Genomic DNA, 17828 nt, shown 5'->3' with positions numbered 1-17828 from the left:
AAAGAGGGAGAGAGAGAAATGTGCAAGCAAGCTCAATCTTCCATTTGCTGGTTTTCTTCCCAAATGCCCGCAACAGCCAAGACTGGGCTAAGTTGAAGCCAGGAGCCAGAATTCCATCTGGGTCTCCCGAGTGGGTGGCAAGGATGCTGCAAACAATTGGGCCATCATCCCCTCCTTTCCCAGGCACAGAAGCAGGAAGTTGGATTAGTAGTGGAACAGCCAGGAATAGAACTAGCACTCCATTATGGTATGCCAGTGTTGCAGTGGTCGCTGCTGGGCCACAAGGTCCATCCTGAGAAACCATCTTTATCTAGATCCAACACACCTTGGAAGTAGGACACAGCTACTGCTTGGAAAAATCAGGTATCCTGTAACAAAACGTAATCTACTTTCACATCCAAAAGGTAACTTGGGAGCTGCTCCAGGCACCACCTAATTCACTGAAGCAGAAAGGGAAAAAAAAGTCCTCAGAAAATAGCATTGTTTAAATACACTCTATTTTATTTTGTCTTAAAATAGTTTAACCTTTATGCTACAGACTTATTTCAAAAAACAGAAAATCTTATCTTGCACCAAAAAATATATATATAACACTCTGTTTTATTATTTTTTTCTCCAAAGACCATTAAATACTAAATGGAAACAAAAACTAAATAATGAATGTAAAGAACCAAATTTCATTTTAAAAACTAGAGTTGCACATTTGAAAACATTAATTCTAAGCAATGATTTGTCGTCACTGCATCAAGTCCACACTCACACTCCAGCAACAGCAGATCTGTTACGCGCCAAGTGCATTGGTTCCTAGCCATACAATGGCTAACAGTTCATTTTCACGGTAAGAAGAGCAAAGGGCTTCAAAGACCTCTGTACTCTTTTAAAAACAAAACAACAACAAAAATATTTCCTAGTTATCCAGTGATTTTTTTTTTAAGATCACTACCCTTTAAAATTTGTTAAAAGAATAAGAAGTAAGTAGTGTTTTAAATAAAATGAAAAATAAAAGTACAACAGCATTGGACTAAAATACGTGATTATTTTAAACAAACAGTGCACAATCTGAGGAAGTTTGGTTAGGGTGCAATCATTTTTATATATACATGGAAGTCACATCATACACATTGGAGAACAGGGATCAGGGGCTCTTTTCCTTTAAAAAAAAAAAAAAAAAGTTTGAAACTAAGAAGACGAAATTGTGTCCCTAGCTTTTTCAAAGCTCTGTGACACGTGTATAAAAAGCAGGCAACACATTCATCTTTAAGTTACCAATGGTACTAGTCTGCTAAAAGTAAAGATGAACAAAGGACTAAATTAGCAAATCAGATAGTTCATGTTCACAATCAGTAACAGCAAAAGCAGAGTTCATATTTTAAAGAATTACGGAGCCCATTCGGTCTGGCCCCCACCAGCGAAACAAAACGACAGTCACTGGACAGCAGAGATTGTAAGTTACATGGCAGTCATGATGGTGCAGCAGCAAGCTTACTGCTCTGCTTCTTCAAATTGGAAGGGAGGGGAGTTTAACCAGTGGCATCCACCAATCCCATGTGTCCCATTTTAGAAGAGCTACTACTTTGAACATACAATGTCCTGTGAAGCTTAAAAAACTACTTACACTATCAAATGCAAGCTCTGGTTAAAAGACATCCCTTTAAAAGAAATTTCAAATGTCACAGAAATTGTATATCACAGAGTTTTATCAAAACCTTGCCTGAAACCACATCCCCACTCCTCTTGATGGAAAAATGAAAGAAGAGGTGAAACAGGGTCTCTCTATCATCAGCTATTATGTGGAAAAGTGCCAACCTCATAGGGGAGAGGAAAGCTGACCATCTACCATCCCTCCCCCTGCCCTGTTTGCATTCAATGTCTACATCTCTGTTCCAGTGCATCACACAGAGAAGTTGGGGACGCCTTAAGGAGCAAGTTAGGAAAAGTGCAAGCTGGTGGTAAAGCAAAAGGCCAAAAAACAGAGCTTGACTGCCAGTCCACCCTCTGTTCCCAACCCAGTGTGCACACAACATGCCCCAAAGGCCTCTCTGTAGAAGGCGCCACTCGGGGAGTATGGAGACTATGCCACAGGATCACCTGCTATGTGGAATCAGACGAACACACTGTTGACACAGGAATAAGTAATGCAAACACAGTCTTCAAAAACGGGGCTCTGCTCTAACACAGGCGGAAAAAAAAAAAAAAAAAAAACAAGATGCAAATACTTCAAGTCATATAATCCACTCTATTCTCTTCCCAATCATTTTCCTGGAAAACACAGACCAGAAATTATACATTTCTGCTTGTCTAATATTTTAATTCAAGTCAAAAATAATGTGTAACAGTAAAACTCAATAAATTAGTCCTAAAGTAAAACGTGAAGGTTCGAGGATTCACCAGTAGTGAGTCTTCAGAAGGTCCTACTTCGCACTGGCTTCTGGGTCTTTGGTTTTTGTCTAGAACTGTGGCCATGTGAGGTGCTAAAAGCAGCGGTTCATGATCTTAAAAGCCTGCTCTATCAAAGGTAGACTAGAAGGAAAATGAAAAGCTGAAGAACAGAGGCCAGATCAAATGAGATGCTGTCGAGAAGATCAAGGAAAACACGCTCAAATACGTTCCCAAGGAGGAGGAGGTACACAGAAGGACTGAAGGAGCAAGATGAAGGGTAAAGGAACAAACTTGTCTTCAAATAAAACACAAGAAAAGGCCAGGCAGGTGGAGCCAGGCAGCATCGGATGCCCGTGCACGTGGGCTGGGTCTCCCTCATCCCAGTGCCTCCACAGCACCTACCCCTGCACAGTGCCCAGTGCGGAGTAGCCACTTGGTAAATGTGTGTGGAAACTGAAATGGTTCTCATGTTCTTCTGATATGGAAGAGCCACCGAGGCATTTAGGAAGAGAGGCAAAAGACTACAGCAACACTGGAGACAGAAACAAAAAACAATGAAAGCAAACAAAAACCATGAAAAATAAAAGGTGAGGTCTTCTGTGCCAGTATACTTCCCTCTGCCTGGGCACAATACATAGTGTTCTAACTCTAGGTATTGCTTTCCAAAGAATTCACTAATAACTACAAGATATTAGAGGGAAAAGTTAGTAACTAATGCCACAAAACTCCAATGCTAGCATTTCCTGAAGTCCCTGAAGCTCCTACTACCCTCTGCTATTCCTTTTAGATACTGTAGACTTACAGTGCTATTCATGTTCTCACAGCATATATCTGGTTTTTGTTTTTTTAAATCATGGTATGCTTTCTTAGAAGGCAGAGGTCGGGAAAACATCCCAATATAGCATCAGGTCTAGTTCAGCTCAGGTGTTACAGTCATTACACCTTTTATAGAGAGCAGCTACGAAAGGTGGCACTCTCCTCTCAGATCTGCAACAGCTGTAGCCTTAGAAGCCACACAACTTTTTTGTTCTCCCTAAGGACTAGTAATAGGTTTCAGTGTTCTCCCATTATTTGACCAAACCATGAAAAACAGTTGAGGGAGACAGATGCTCCCTGATTCCTCAATATTCTCCTCCTTTGATGCCCAGACATCCTCTGGGTGGGGATCTACCTGAAATGTCTCTAATCCAAAGGAGACATTTTCCACAGAGTCATAAATTATTGCAATAAGGAGACCAGCTAGGGTTCCTTGGTAATACTTAGAAACACAAAGGGGCAAGTCAATTCTTTGTGTTGTGCAAAGTCCATCAGGAACAAAGTCAGGAAAGAAGGCCGAAGGCTTGAGCCAAAAAGAAAAAAAAAATACTTTGTAATACTTCTGTCTTCTATTTTGAAGGACAGGTTTTTAAGTGCACATGCCCTACTAGATGCCAATAAGGACCTGACTGATATGTGTGTGAATGCCCTAAGGTGAGGGTGCCAGTGAGGGTGGGGCAGATAGTGGTCAAGTCTAGATATTAATTTTATTATACAGAAAAATAAATACAAGATTCAAAAACTGAAATCCATGTTATCTGGCAATTAAATATTATTCTAGAAGGAAGGCAGAGTTTCCTAAGATTAAAAGTCACCAAGTAAAATGAAGTCATCTAATAAAATTCATTATTCTCATAGGCCTATTGAGGGAAAGAAGAAAAGAAATCCTTTTCTCTGTGATAAGTTATTTTCCTAAGTGACTTCTTTAATTAAAAAATGGGGGAGAGGGGATTTTCCATGAGTTTCAATTCTACAAATGCCACAAACAGCTTCTGAAGCTGAAGCTATGACAATGAACTTCCGTGTCACAGAGAGGAGGAGGAGGAAGTGGCAGGGAACAGTGCAGAGGAAACACAGTGACAACGTATTACAGTAGGTATTTACGTCTACTATCCTCATCCAAGGTAAGGTCGACCACTTCTGCTGGGGAAGCCCAAGTCTGCTGAGGAGTCACGGCAGTCCATGGCTGTGTTTGCCGGCTGCTCACGTACTGCGTGCCCGAGCCGTGCTTCCACGAAGAAACACTCTGAATCACACCTCCTCGAGGATGAACACACCTACAAGGGAGAGGAAGAGCAAAAGCATGCGTAATCCCACCACAGGAGAAACAGAGGACAATATGACTGCAGTTCTGCTGGTCAATACTTTTACTAAGATAAGCCTTTTACGCAAGTTCAGGAAACCCACAATCAATAACCTTTCTCCAGCCCCACCCCATCCCTCCCGTGTCTCTATCCTTCAGTTCAGCCATAAACAGGCCAAGAGTCTTGTCTCAGAAACTCCCAGGTTGTGTCCAGCTCAATCACTGGCCACCAGCAAGATGGCATTTTGCTGCACGTGTTTAAACCTCTGGCACCTTAATGACAGGGCAACATTTAAGTGCAGGACAAAATTAAGATGCCAAACAAGACAAACAGGAGAATGGGTGAAATAACTTTTGCTTGCTAATAATACCTTCAAAGAGAGAGTAATTACACTGTACAGAGCAGAAGTCTGCAAATATTAGGTCATACGGAACCAACCAGTTTCAATCGTCTTGAAGTCACAACCGAAGTGCCTGGGTCCTTCATCAGAACTGCTTATGCCCTGGTTCAGTAGAAGTAACAAGGCTGAAGCACCCGGTTTAGATTCTCTAAAAAGATCCCATCAGAAGGGCAAACCACTCCTAGAGATCACCAGGAGAAGAGTGTGCCTGAAACACCTTGAATCCCACATTCCAGGCAAATGACACAACTATGAGTCCCCAGGATGAAGCACTAAGATAAGGATTAACTCAAATAAAAAGCAGCAGGCAGCTCAAGCTGCCATTGCTATAAATGCCCTTACATCTAAATGACTGACCAGTAGCCAAGCAGGCATGTGAGAAGTAACCAGGGGTCTGAGGCAGGTCACGTGAACTTTCACAGTGGCTCCCAAGCAGCTGTTCTGACAAGCTGAACCCAATAAGCAATAAACCATGGTCACTTGAAAATCCACTTTGACTTAATACTACTTGACCATGAGGTTCAAAAGAATATTAGGGTGACAATTCAGTTGCAAAACTGGCCCAGGTCCCAGGCTCCTAGAAAGATGCTTTGCTCTGACAAAGGGTAGCCTGGAACTACTCCCTTCCCAAGAAGGGTGTCAAGGGACCAATGTCTGACTCAGTGGTTAAGATGAACGAATTCCACGTCTAAGGATCTGGGTTTGATACCTGACTCCCCACTTTGTCCTAATGCAGATCTTGGGTGGTGGTGACAGCTCAAGTGACTGGGTTCATGTCACCCCCCTGAGATCTAGACTGATTTCCAGGCTCTGGGCCTCAGCCCAGGCCCAGGAAGGAGGGGGACTGGAGAGGAAGGTGCAAAAGCACAGACCCCTTGGGGCCAGAAGGCCAACTAGATACAGTGCCAGAGTTCCACGTCAGAATGGGCTAAGCAATTACTAACTTCAAGGCTACTATATTTTCAAAGATCAGCTAATAAAAAGCATTATAATAACAGAAAGCCCAACGTCTAATCAAAATCTGTCCAATTCATTAAGTGAACTCAAGATTAAGTGACCAGGTAGTCACAGGAAAATGGCAGCCAAGAGTCCATTCAACATTTAGTGAAATGGTTTTGATGACTGCCAGCCAACAGACTACCAAGCTTATGCAGCACTTTCAAATATATTTCCTTATTTGACAGTTCCGACAGATCTATGAAGCAGACACGAAGTCATTGCCCATTCCCAATACGTGGGTTAACTGGGGCTTCGACAGGTTCCGATTTGCCTGAAGTCTTTGCCTGAAAGTGGTAAGTCGAAGAGGCAGGCCTGACCTCAGGACCAACGCTTTCCACATCACTCTGCCACCTCACAGGTGTGTGCAGTAAATCAGGCAACAACAGCAGAGGATAAAGACAGGACCAGACTAACAATGTAAAAGTTGGGGCTGGCATCGAGGCATAACCCATTAGGCTGCCACCTACCATGCCAGCATCCTATGTGGGCAATGATTTGAGTCCCGGCTGCTTCACTTCTGATCCAGCTTCCTGCTAATGTGCCTGGGAAAGCAGTGGAAAGTGGCCTGAGTCTTGGGCCCCTGTACCCATGTCAAAGACCTGGATGGGGCTCCTGGCTTGGGCCTGATCCAGCTTCAGCCATTGTAGCCATCTGGGGAGTGAACCAGTGGATAGAAGTTTTCTCTCTTTCTTTCTGTAACTCTGCCTTTCAAATAAATAAAATAAATCTTTAAAAAGAATAAAAAAAAACCAAAAACATAAAGTTCTTTAATAGGTCCAAAGCTCTTCTGTACAAGGACTACCTCAAGTCGAACTGGCTAGAAACTTGGTAAGGATTCAGCCAATGCAATCTTTGGCAGAATTCCTAGAAATAGCTCTGACATAAAAGAAGCATACAGCCCCAGCTGTTACCCTGTTTGGCTCCCTAAGTAATCACACTTTGTAACATCAGGCAATGGCTTTAAAGGGATCTAATCTAATCTGTTCATTTTATGGAAGAGAAAACAAGGGCAAAAGACAACTAGCAGTGCCTTAAGCAAGTTATGAATAGAACCGGAGCAAAAGCAGACCTCCACTCACGGTCTGTTTTCCACTAAATAACTAGGCCTTCCTCTGACTACACCTGGAGTACCAGACCAAGCCTGACTGGGAGAAGCACTGCCTGGGCCCCAGGAGCATTTGATAAGAGCAAACCAGACTGCAGACAGTATCTGGTGTATAAAGAAGACAAGGAAAGTGAGAAGTTTTAAGACCCAACTTACTACTGAAGAACAGCAGAAGGAGGGAGAAAAATAAGATGAGGTACTTTTTAAGCTACCTAAGAATAGAAACTTCTGTAGTTAATAGTTCCAGAAACTGACTCAGGCTTCTTTAAAAAAAAAAAAAAAAAAAAATTAGGACACTGGACCACCTCAAAGAACCTGAGGTTGGTGGGACAAGTTCCAACCCTCTCAGTCTCTTCCTTCACACTTCCACTTCCTCTGGGAATGATCCCATCTTTGGTCCAAAGCTTTCCTGGCTATGATTAGTTGCAGCTGGAAGAGTGGCTCCCAAAGGAGAGAATCACTGTATGCTGAGCAGCCACCACAGAAGGCACTACTCCACCTTGCACAGGGATCCAAGGGCTTAAGGAGCACGAACAGGTGTCTGCAAAGCAAGTTCGGGGTAATCATCGCTACACAACAATCACAGTCACTACAAAATGGAATACACTGCCTTTTAAACACTGAAGCAAGGGCCAGTGCTGTGGTGCAGTGGGTTAACGCCTTGGCCTGAAGCGCCAGCATCCCATGTGGGCGCTGGTTCTAGTCCCGGCTGCTTCTCTTTCGATCGTGCTCTCTGCTATGGCCAAAGCAGTGGAAGATGGCCCAAGTCCTTGGGCCCCTGCACCCACATGGGAGACCCGGAAGAAGCTCCTGGCTCCTGGCTTCGGATCGGCGCAGCTCTGGCTGTTGTGGCCCTCTGTGGAGTGAACCAGCGGATGGAAGACCTCTTTCTCTCTACCTCTCTCTGTAACTCTTTCAAATAAATAAATAAATCTTTTAAAAAAAAAATAAAAGTGGCCGGCGCCGTGGCTCAACGGGCTAATCCTCCGCCTTGCGGCGCCGGCACACCGGGTTCTAGTCCCGGTCGGGGCACCGATCCTGTCCCGGTTGCCCCTCTTCCAGGCCAGCTCTCTGCTGTGGCCAGGGAGTGCAGTGGAGGATGGCCCAGGTGCTTGGGCCCTGCACCCCATGGGAGACCAGGAAAAGCACCTGGCTCCTGCCATCGGAACAGCGCGGTGCGCCGGCCGCAGCACACTACCGCGGCGGCCATTGGAGGGTGAACCAATGGCAAAAGGAAGACCTTTCTCCCTGTCTCTCTCTCACTGTCCACTCTGCCTGTCAAAAATTAAAAATAAATAAATAAAAATAAATAAATAAATAAATAAAAGTAAAAATAAACACTAAAGCAATTCCCAGGGCATCTGTCCAGAGTGTTACAGAAGCTTGTAAGATGACCGACCTCTAAGGTCACAGTGTAAGATGTGTTCAAAAACAGGCAAAACTAGCCTCTTAAGAATTCATAGTAGTAGTCATGGAGGGAAAGGCATGGGGGAGGCTGTGACTGGAAAGTAGCACAAGGAACATCTATTCTGTATCCAGATCCAAGTGTGGTTTTCTTGGGTTCAAGCTGTTTTCAAAAATTAAATTATATATTGTGACTTTTGTATGTTATAAGCAAATAAAACATTCAAAAGATGCTTTGTTTTAATGATCTCAATCATACTGACTGAATAAAATGGTAACTAGGAGAGGGATCAGGACTGAACAAGGAGACACACACACACACACATAAATAATACAAAGCAAAAAAGCCAACTGAGTGAGCATAACAGTCCTGGAGAAACATTTCAACCACTTTACAAGATTGTGTACATTACAGAGTAACTTCCATCAGGTAGACAGGAAGAAAACTTTAGGAGGCAGTAGGATAGCAACAGTTGTGCAAAGCCCTCCAGAGCTGTTTGATAAAAAAGAATGTGATCAACTCAAAACATTGTGATTCAACCAACATTAAACATAGGCTTTCATGCATTATTACATACGCTTTTCCTGTATTATGAAAGAAAGTTGGCAGCTTACTCAGCTGGTTTTTAAATTGGTATGATCCAATTTTGGTAGAGATACAGGCTTTGCACCTACAAAACATTTCATCTGCATAGCACTGGTGACAGGCATGAAACACAACCTAGAATCATGTTTCCAATTCTATAACCAAGAAAATGCTTAGGCCTCACATCCTGAAATGGGGGAAAGTAATAGTAAGTTTTGACAGAATAATCTCCTACTCTTTATAACTAAAACTGATAGAGGAGAAACTTAACATCATAAAAAAGAAAAGGGGGGGAGGGCCGCGGGTGGTGGGCACTGTGGCTCAGTGGTTAACGCCCTAGCCTGAAGCGCTGGCATCCTATATGGGCGCCGGTTCAAGACCCGGCTGCTCCACTTTCCGATCCTGCTCTCTACTGTGGCCTGGGAAAGCAGTGGAAGATGGCTTAAGTCCTTGGGCCCCTGCACCCATGTGGGAGACCCGGAAGAAGCTCCTGGCTCTTGGCTCCAGATCGGCGCAGCTCTAGCCATTGCGGCCAACTGAGGAGTGAACCATTGGATGGAACACTTTTCTCTCTCTCTCTCTCTCTGCCACTCCTCTGTGAAACTCTTTCAAATAAATTAATTAATTAAAAAAAAAAGAAATTCATTTTCAAAAAAGGAAAAAGAAAAAGAAAGAAACAAAAATAGGGGCCAGTGCTGTGGTGTAGCAGGTAAAGCCTCCACCTGCAGCACCAGCATCCCATATGGACACCAGTTCAAGTCCCGGCTGCTGCACTTCTGATTCAGCTCTCTGCTATGGCCAGGAAAAGCAGCAGAAGATGGCCCAAGTGCTTGGACCCCTGCCCCCACATGGGAGACCTGGAAGAAGCTCCTGGCTTCAGATCAGCGCAGCTCTGGCCATTGCAGCCAACTGGGTACTGAACCAACAGATGGAAGACCTCCCTCCCTCTCTCTCTCTCTCTCTCTGCCTTTCTGCCTCTCCTTCTCTGTCTGTGTAACTCTTTCAAATAAATAAAATAAATCTTTACAAAAAAACAAAAATCAGAGCAGGTGCTGATGGCCAGTGTTCGATATAGTTAGCTTACCATTCTAAGGAACAAATCAAATGTTAACCATTTTTGTTCTCATTTACAGAACCAGAAGGCCACCTCTTAGCTACTGTTACTACTTATTTTTCCTAATTGAAAATGGACCAAATCCTTGGGATTTTAGGGAAATGATTGTTTGCCTCCCTATTTTTCAGGGATAATGTTAGTAACTGGTTCCATGAAGCGATCAGTTTTCAATGCAAAAGCTTCCTGCACCAATTTTTTTGCTTCCAGATGAATCAACATTAACACCAATGGCCACAGGACTAACAAACTAAAATGAGGTAAGGGTCTTATTCCTAAAAGCCTCAGTTCCATGACGGAACTATCTGGGCTTTACACACTCACCTTCCTGGGGAAGTTGCCAGTAAGGCAAGTAGAAGAGAAGGAAAAGGGATCCGGGACAGAGAAAAGCATGGCATGAGGGTCACAGCTGTAGCCAAAACTTCTGGCAAAATTAAGTGGGTACAGAAGAACTAGAGAGGCTGGCAAAGTCTGCACTTCACTAGCAATGAAGACCAGGTAAAACTAGATAGTCCAAAAGCTGACATCTGGAAATGGTAGCATTAGACAGTGTGAGGAGTTCATCACAGCAATATAAGGCAGCCATAGACATGTGTTCAACCGTTAGTTCAGAGAGCATGCTTCCCAGTCTAAGACCAGAGGAAACACAGAAGCTAGGAAAGCACATTAAAAGAAGAAGAAAAGATAGTAACAAGCAAGTAAAGAAAAACAACTGTTTTCAAACAGGAGGGAGAGGCACACAAGCACAATTGCTGAGTGCAAAGATCAAACAAAATGCTTCCAATATTGAAAAATAATACCCAACACCAGAACAATCACAACCCTAAAAAGAACAAGGAGCAAGCCTGAGTTTTCGAAACTTTCAGAAAGCCCATAATGATGTAGAATATCAAAAGATAAAATAACAGGACAACTAAATCCACACAAAACATCTCTACGAGCAAATCAAATTAGAACAAAAAGATGTGGACCAAAACTTAAAACCTTTTTCCAAGTGATAACCCTGCCAGAGCACATCAATACTTCATAACTGCGACCCTAGACCTGTAAGAGAAATAAACTTCAGATGAGCCACATCAATTTGGGAGCAAACAACCAACAAGAAAGTCTCTTCCCCTACCTGCTTCCCAGCTTTTAAACATCAATGTTTGCAAGACTATCATGCTACTTCTAAAGGCACCTCTGGAGGGAAAACTCAGAGCACAGTTAGTGAAACTCTACTCAGTCCTAGACCCAAAGCCCAATTAAAGAGATACCCTCACGTGATGGGGATACAGTTAAAAACACGCCAACAGATCTGCAAGCTCCACATCCCATTTTACACTGAAAAGATCTAACCAAAGATTTCTACTTTTCCATAAACTTGTTGAGGTAACCTTGTGTTAACCATGAGGTTTCAAAACTGATTAGTAACCTATAAGAAGTGATTTCTCCAGGATTCAAACCAATGGAACAAAGTAAAATACAGCTTTTACACTTCAAAGCCTTTAAGGAAAAGTTCTCAAAAGGAATGTTATAGCCTGTTATTTAAAATACAGCATAAGTCAAACCTTTTTTTGTTTTGTTTTAATTTGAGAGGCAGAGTTATAGAGAGAGGGAGAGACAGATAGGTCCTCCACCCACTGGCCTACTCCCCAAATAGCAGTAAGGGCCAGAGTTGAGCTGTATGAAGCCAGAAGCCAAAAGCCTCCTCCTCCAGGCCTCCCATGTGGGCACAGGGGCCCAAGCACCCAGGCCATCCTCCACTGCTCTCCCAGGCCACAGCAGAGAGCTGGATTGGAAGAGCAGCAGTCAGGACATGAACCAGTGCCCATATGGTACGCCAGTGCCGCAGGCAGAGGCCCAGCCCAACATGTCACAGCACCAGCCACGGAGCAAAACAAAAGTCCATAAGGTAAATGGCAATCTGGATAAATGGCCTAACCAGTTCAAAGAGTGTACTAAAGATTCTGTGTGTTGGCAGACAGGGGCTGAATTTAAATCTCCCAAGTTTTCATAGAAACATAATGATAATTTTAACTGCAGGTATCAAAACATTGATAAGGAAGCAACAAATTTCAAGATGGAAAAAAAGCTGGTCAAAGAGGTTAAAAAGAAGAGTGGCTCATGTTGTAACACTTCTACATAAAGAAGCAATAAAGAAACGAGACACAATATAAGTTAATTGGACAACTGATCTGTCTTAGCATAGTGAAGATTAGATAAACAACACTGGTTACTACCTTCTCTTTCCTATTTGAGTAGGAACAGGTGAGTACAAAGAATCAAAATTTGAAATGTAACCTAAAAAGCAGCTGGTGAATGGATAACCTGCTCCTGGCACCAGTGAAAATACTTAACCTACATCAATCTGTCTATATGAGAGGTATTTTAATAGCAGGGAGCCTGAAGAAATACAATATTCTAGAAAGACCCTGAAACAGAGCTTAAAATATCTCCAATTTTGTAAGGCCGAAATAAACTAATGGCAAACACATGCTTAAGTGAAGGAAGAAATCCGTAGCTCTGTCTTCCTCATCTGATGGAGAGATCAGCTTGAAGAGAATAAATGGAAAAATGGAAAAGAACTTAAACAAAGGAGATAAAGGAAAGATCAAAGAATGAAAATTCTTTCCCATCAAAATAGTGGGAAAAAGGAAGCAGCTATGCAGGCATACTCAGGACATACATACAGAACAGGATGAAGAGCTAGGGCAAGGCTAGTAGCAATGAACACCAGACTGACCACTTTGGCAGAGATGGTATGCTAAACTAAGTTAATTCTACATCCTTAAAGTTCCCACTATTTTTTTTTTTTAAATGCTCTCAAAGGATAGTCAGATCATATTCATGTGTACCTGAATTCAGCCTCACTCTACACTCCTACATCTGCCTTTTATAGAAGCAACACAAGAAATGCTAGTGACTGTTTTACCCGGCTAACTAATGAGTAAAAAGCAAGGTACTATGTCACATACTTAGTTATCAGAAAACACAAGAAATGCTAGTAACTTTTATTGCCCAGCTAACCAATGAGTAAGAAAGAGCAAGGTACTGTCACATACTTAGCTATCAGAAAAGTCACAATTTAACCCTTACAACACAAAAGAAGTTTGTTACACAGAACACACACATTCGGGGGGGGGGGGGGGCATTTGGCCTAGTGATTAAGATGCCCACATCTCAAGACCCGAAAGAAGCTCCTGGCTTCGGATCAGTGCAGCTTCAGCTGCTGCAGCCAATTGGGGAGTGAACAGCAGATGGAAGCACATGCATGTGGGGTCACAGTCTCTTACCTTGCACTCTACATAAAAACAGCCAGTAGACTCTTAGCCATAGTTTGCTGAACTTTACCTTAAAAATGCCAAACTTCATATAATTATTTTCATAATACTATACACTAATTTGATGTGACTTTATCTTGAGAAACAGGATTCCCTTAGTATAAGAATAAGAACACCAGAAATATATGAGGTAAGAATAGATCAAAATAACTTACAAGTTTGCTTTTTAATGAAAGACAAGAAGAGATATTCTTGGAAACCAGGCAAAGAGGTATGATGACAGGTGCACATTCCCTGGTTGTGTGCTCCCAATATACTTCAAGGTAAGTGAAAGGCAGCAAAGTAGGAATGGGAGGTAAGAAAGAACAATGACACTTTTTTTTTTTTTTTTTTGGGACAGGCAGAGTTAGTGAGAGAGAGAGAGAGAGAGAGAGAGAGAGAGAGAGAGAAAGGTCTTCCTTTTTCCGTTGGTTCACTATGGCTGGCACGTTGTGGCCGGCGTGCTGCGCCAATCTGAAGCCAGGAGCCAGGTGCTTCCTCCTGGTCTCCCATGCGGGTGCAGGGCACAAGAACCTGCGCCATCCTCACTGCCTTCCCGGGCCACAGCAGAGAGCTGGCCTGGAAGAGGAGCAACCGGGACAGAATCCGGCGCCCCGACCAGGACTAGAACCGGAGGTGCCGGCGCCGCAGGCGGAGGATTAGCCTAGTGAACCGTGGCACCAGCCAACACTATCATAAGAGAAATATCTTTCAAGCTACCTTGAACTTTGCTTAAACTAAAAAAGAAAAAAATATCCTCTCTAGTTCAAGCACAGGTAGAGTTGAGATGACCTTGCTATGAGACTATCCCACATGTTCTGAGGTTTCTATCATGTCTGAACAAAAATGTTTCTGAAGCCAAAGAAAGTCAAGAGGTAGCTCCCACCATTCATGCCAGCCACTTGAGGAGGCTACCAATTTTCTTAACCTTGTTTTCGGGATAAAAGGAAATTCACAATTTAAAATACCAGAATACTCCAGTTAGTATCCTACCTTGCATGCTCCTGGACTCCCACAATCTCTACTTCACTATCTGAAGAGGCAATATTAATTTCTTCATTAAGTGGTGCATTGCCCGTAGATGGTTTATCACTTGTCAAGAATCCTGGATCCAAGTGACCTGAGAGAAGGGAAGAAAAGAAAAAAAAAAAAAAAAAAAGTACTATAGTTTGACTTCTCACAAACAACAGAAACAATTGACAGATTTTACTTCCTGGCTGAATCATAGAATTAGAATAGCCCATATGAGATACTCATATCAAATAAGCTGAGGCAGAACTTTTGTTTTTCTTTCATCTGAAATAGTTTAAAAAATTAACAGAATACACACTCATGGCATATATTCAGATACTATGGCAGCACACACGTGAACTCAAAATCTCGTGTTCTCTACTCCTATTTCTCAAGGGGAAAAAAAAGTTGATGCTTCAGTAAATATCTAATAGTATAAACTATAATAAATACTTTTACTCTGAAATTTTTTAAAAAAAAATTTAGCTCCAGTCGGCTTTTAAATGATCTGTATGACCACCAAGATAGAAAGCAATGAGGTGAGGCCAGCGCTGTGGCGCAGCAGGTAAAGCTGCTGCCTGCAGTGCCGGCATCTCATATGGACACTGGTTCAAGTCCCAGCTGCTCCACTTCCAATCAAGCTCTCTGTTATGGCCTGGGAAAGCAGAAGATGTCCCAAGTCCTTGGGCCCCTTTACCCATGTGGGAGACCTGGAAGAAGCTCCTGGCTCCTGGCTTCAGATCAGCTCAGCTCTGGCCGTTTTGGCCCTTTGGGGAGTAAACCAGCGGATGGATACCCCCTCTGTCTCTATCTCTCTGTAATTCTGCCTTTCAAATAAATAAATACATAAATAAAAAATCTCTTTTTTAAAAAAAAAGTTATATTTATTTTTAAAAAAATCAGCCTGCTGTAGACTTGTTGAATTTCAAATCTCGCCTGTGGCTGCCTTGGCAGGGCCAGACCCAGTGATTTTGCAGGCCTTCTCTAGCCCGCAGGCCATATGCTCCCCACCTCTGTTTAAGGAAGGCAGAACTGACAAGTCTGATCCAAACTACACCTAGAAGGGAAGGCTAGAAGATCGTAATTTTGGCTCTGAGCAACCGAAACGTGACCTGCACACTGTCCAGAGTTCTCATTAGACAGAAGCAGACCATGTGCTCTGGAAAAGCACAACAGTTTGTGGCACTGGGGTGTGGAAGGACTGGCTCACCAAGGTTTTCAGAAAGCATACATACTATATGATGCAGTCAAACACATCCGCCAACATCACAGAAAACAAGCTTCTGAGAACTCTCTCAACAAAGGCTAACAGCACAGAACCAAAGTACACAGGTGAAAACTCTTCTAACAGAGTTAAAGATTCAGTTTATGTGTTCTTATTTGAAAGGATGAATTTTGGAATACTTAGGAGTTAACATGGAATAAACAGTTACAATGGGTATGAATTTTCATTTATTCTTTAAAGTGTATTGAATATACTGCCATCTGATACAAAAGTATTTCTTCAATTTTTAAAAAATCTCTCTTGGAAGACACCTCATATAAGCTAAACCAATATAATGAAAATTAAATTTTACACACACAGCTCTCCCTGATCCATGCTTCTTTCACTCCAATGCTTCAAGGTCAGAGAAATCCTACCCCAGGCTTCAGTCAAGTTTTACAGGAAACATTAAATATAGTCTCAAAGCAAACGATCATTGTTATACCCTTTAACACTATAAACTCATTGCTGAGAATTTTATCTAAGGGAAAAGACCTGAAAGAGGCAAAATATTATGACATTCAAAGGTATTTACTGTAGTCCTATGGAGAAACGTGGGAAAATGCAAACGAGCATAACAAAGTATCACACGTAACAGTGAAAATACCAGCACATACATGTTGGGTAAGCTGTGAAAAGTACTCAAATCTGAATACGATTCATGTATCTTTTTCATAACTATCATCTTTACCTTTCTCCTTCAATCGAAAATGATGCACATGAGAAAACAGAAAATTAAAAGGCTTAAAATGGTTTCTAGACACAACTAGTAATTGAGATTATATTGCAGTCTGCCTGGCTCTGTAATCCAGACTCGTGGTTGGCCTCATCAGTGGGCACCAGACAAAGCCCCGCCTTGTTAAATCTTGGGCAGTTTCTTAAACAGAACTTGGTTAAGTCTGCATCTGGTAAACCTAGACTCTTGCTCTGCCCGTCTATACCTTGTTTTGGTTAAATCCAATTAGGTCTATTATATGTATTATCCCAATTGTACCACTAAGGAGGAATACAAATTGATAGTCTTTCTTCAAATCTTCAATCTGTCCATATTCAGTAACTCAAGCAGTCCTGTTTACTTCATCTGTTACTTCCTACAATAAATACTTCTTTATAATTGCTATGTATTATGCTGCGTGCTAGGAACACAATGGGGAACAAGGCAACCAGCTCTACCTTCAACATGCCATATATTCAGGCGAATATAAAAAGCAGCACACTGCATAATGACCAGAAAAGCACTGATAGGGAAGTTTAAGGGTACTTCAGGCCGGCGCCGTGGCTCACTAGGCTAATCCTCCGCCTGCGGCGCGGTTACCCCAGGTTCTAGTCCCGGTTGGGGTGCTGGGTTCTGTTCTGGTTGATCCTCTTCCAGTCCAGCTCTCTGCTGTGGCCTGGGAAGGCAGTGGAGGTGGCCCAAGTGCTTGGGCCCTGCACCCGCTTGGAAGACCAGGAGAAGCACCTGGCTCCTGGCTTTGGATCGGCGCAGCACGCCGGCCATAGTGGCCATTTGGGGGGTGAAGACCTTTCTCACTTTCTCTCTCTCTCTCTCTCTTTCTCACTGTCTCTAATTCTGCCTGTCAAAAAAAAAAAGGGGGGGGGGGTGTACTTCAAACAGTTCATAGAAAACAGAATTGAAAGGTAAATTTATTTTGTAGCAAAATGTTTTTGAAATTCATAGTTTTCCAGAACACACATTTTTCCATGGACTTTTTGAAGAGCCTGGAAAAAGAATAGGTACAATCCCCAAACTTGAGGGTGATTAAGGAAGCTGAGTTCCCAGGAACGAGTGGGCACAGGTGAGCAGAAATAGCTTAAGGAACATCTTGTGGCCTCTTGGTCAGAGTTGGGGTAGTAAAAAAAAAAAAAAAAAAAAGAGTACTGAGAACCAAGGCCGTCAGAATCCGCAGAGGTCAGGTCATGGTAAAGAGTCTAGGCTTGACCTTGAAAAGCTGGAAGCCACCAAAGATTTCTGCACAGCAGTGAGTGACATGACCTAGTTCTGCATTTTTAAGAATTTCCTGGAGCCGATGCTGTGGCACGGTGGGCTAAGCTTCCGCCTGCAGTGACGGCATCCCATATGAGCACTGGTTCAAGTCCCGGCTGCTCCTCTTCTGACCCAGCTCTGCTATGGCCTGGGAAAGCAGTGG

General features: G+C 42.8%; 1 protein-coding gene across 4 annotated transcripts in view; it reads right to left on the bottom strand.

Moving 5' to 3' along the window:
- Window positions 1–493: 493 nt before the first annotated feature.
- ARK2N (arkadia (RNF111) N-terminal like PKA signaling regulator 2N) overlaps window positions 494–17828 on the bottom strand; it is a 93616-nt gene continuing 76281 nt past the window's right edge. For 3 of the 4 annotated variants that reach the window (XM_062201610.1, XM_062201609.1, XM_062201611.1), the window contains exons 4-5: window positions 14400–14526; window positions 494–4472 (exon numbers count right to left, since the gene is read on the bottom strand). In XM_062201610.1, the coding sequence (XP_062057594.1) occupies window positions 4283–4472; window positions 14400–14526 (317 nt within the window). In that variant the 3' untranslated portion in view covers window positions 494–4282. The remainder of the gene's footprint in view (window positions 4473–14399; window positions 14527–17828) is intronic. The other variant, XM_062201612.1, reaches the window with a different exon arrangement.

The sequence above is a fragment of the Lepus europaeus genome, chromosome 9 (genome assembly GCF_033115175.1).
Source record: "Lepus europaeus isolate LE1 chromosome 9, mLepTim1.pri, whole genome shotgun sequence".
NCBI lineage: Eukaryota > Metazoa > Chordata > Mammalia > Lagomorpha > Leporidae > Lepus > Lepus europaeus.
Note: the sequence above shows the minus strand (reverse complement) of the source record. Positions and strands in the feature narration are given on the sequence as shown.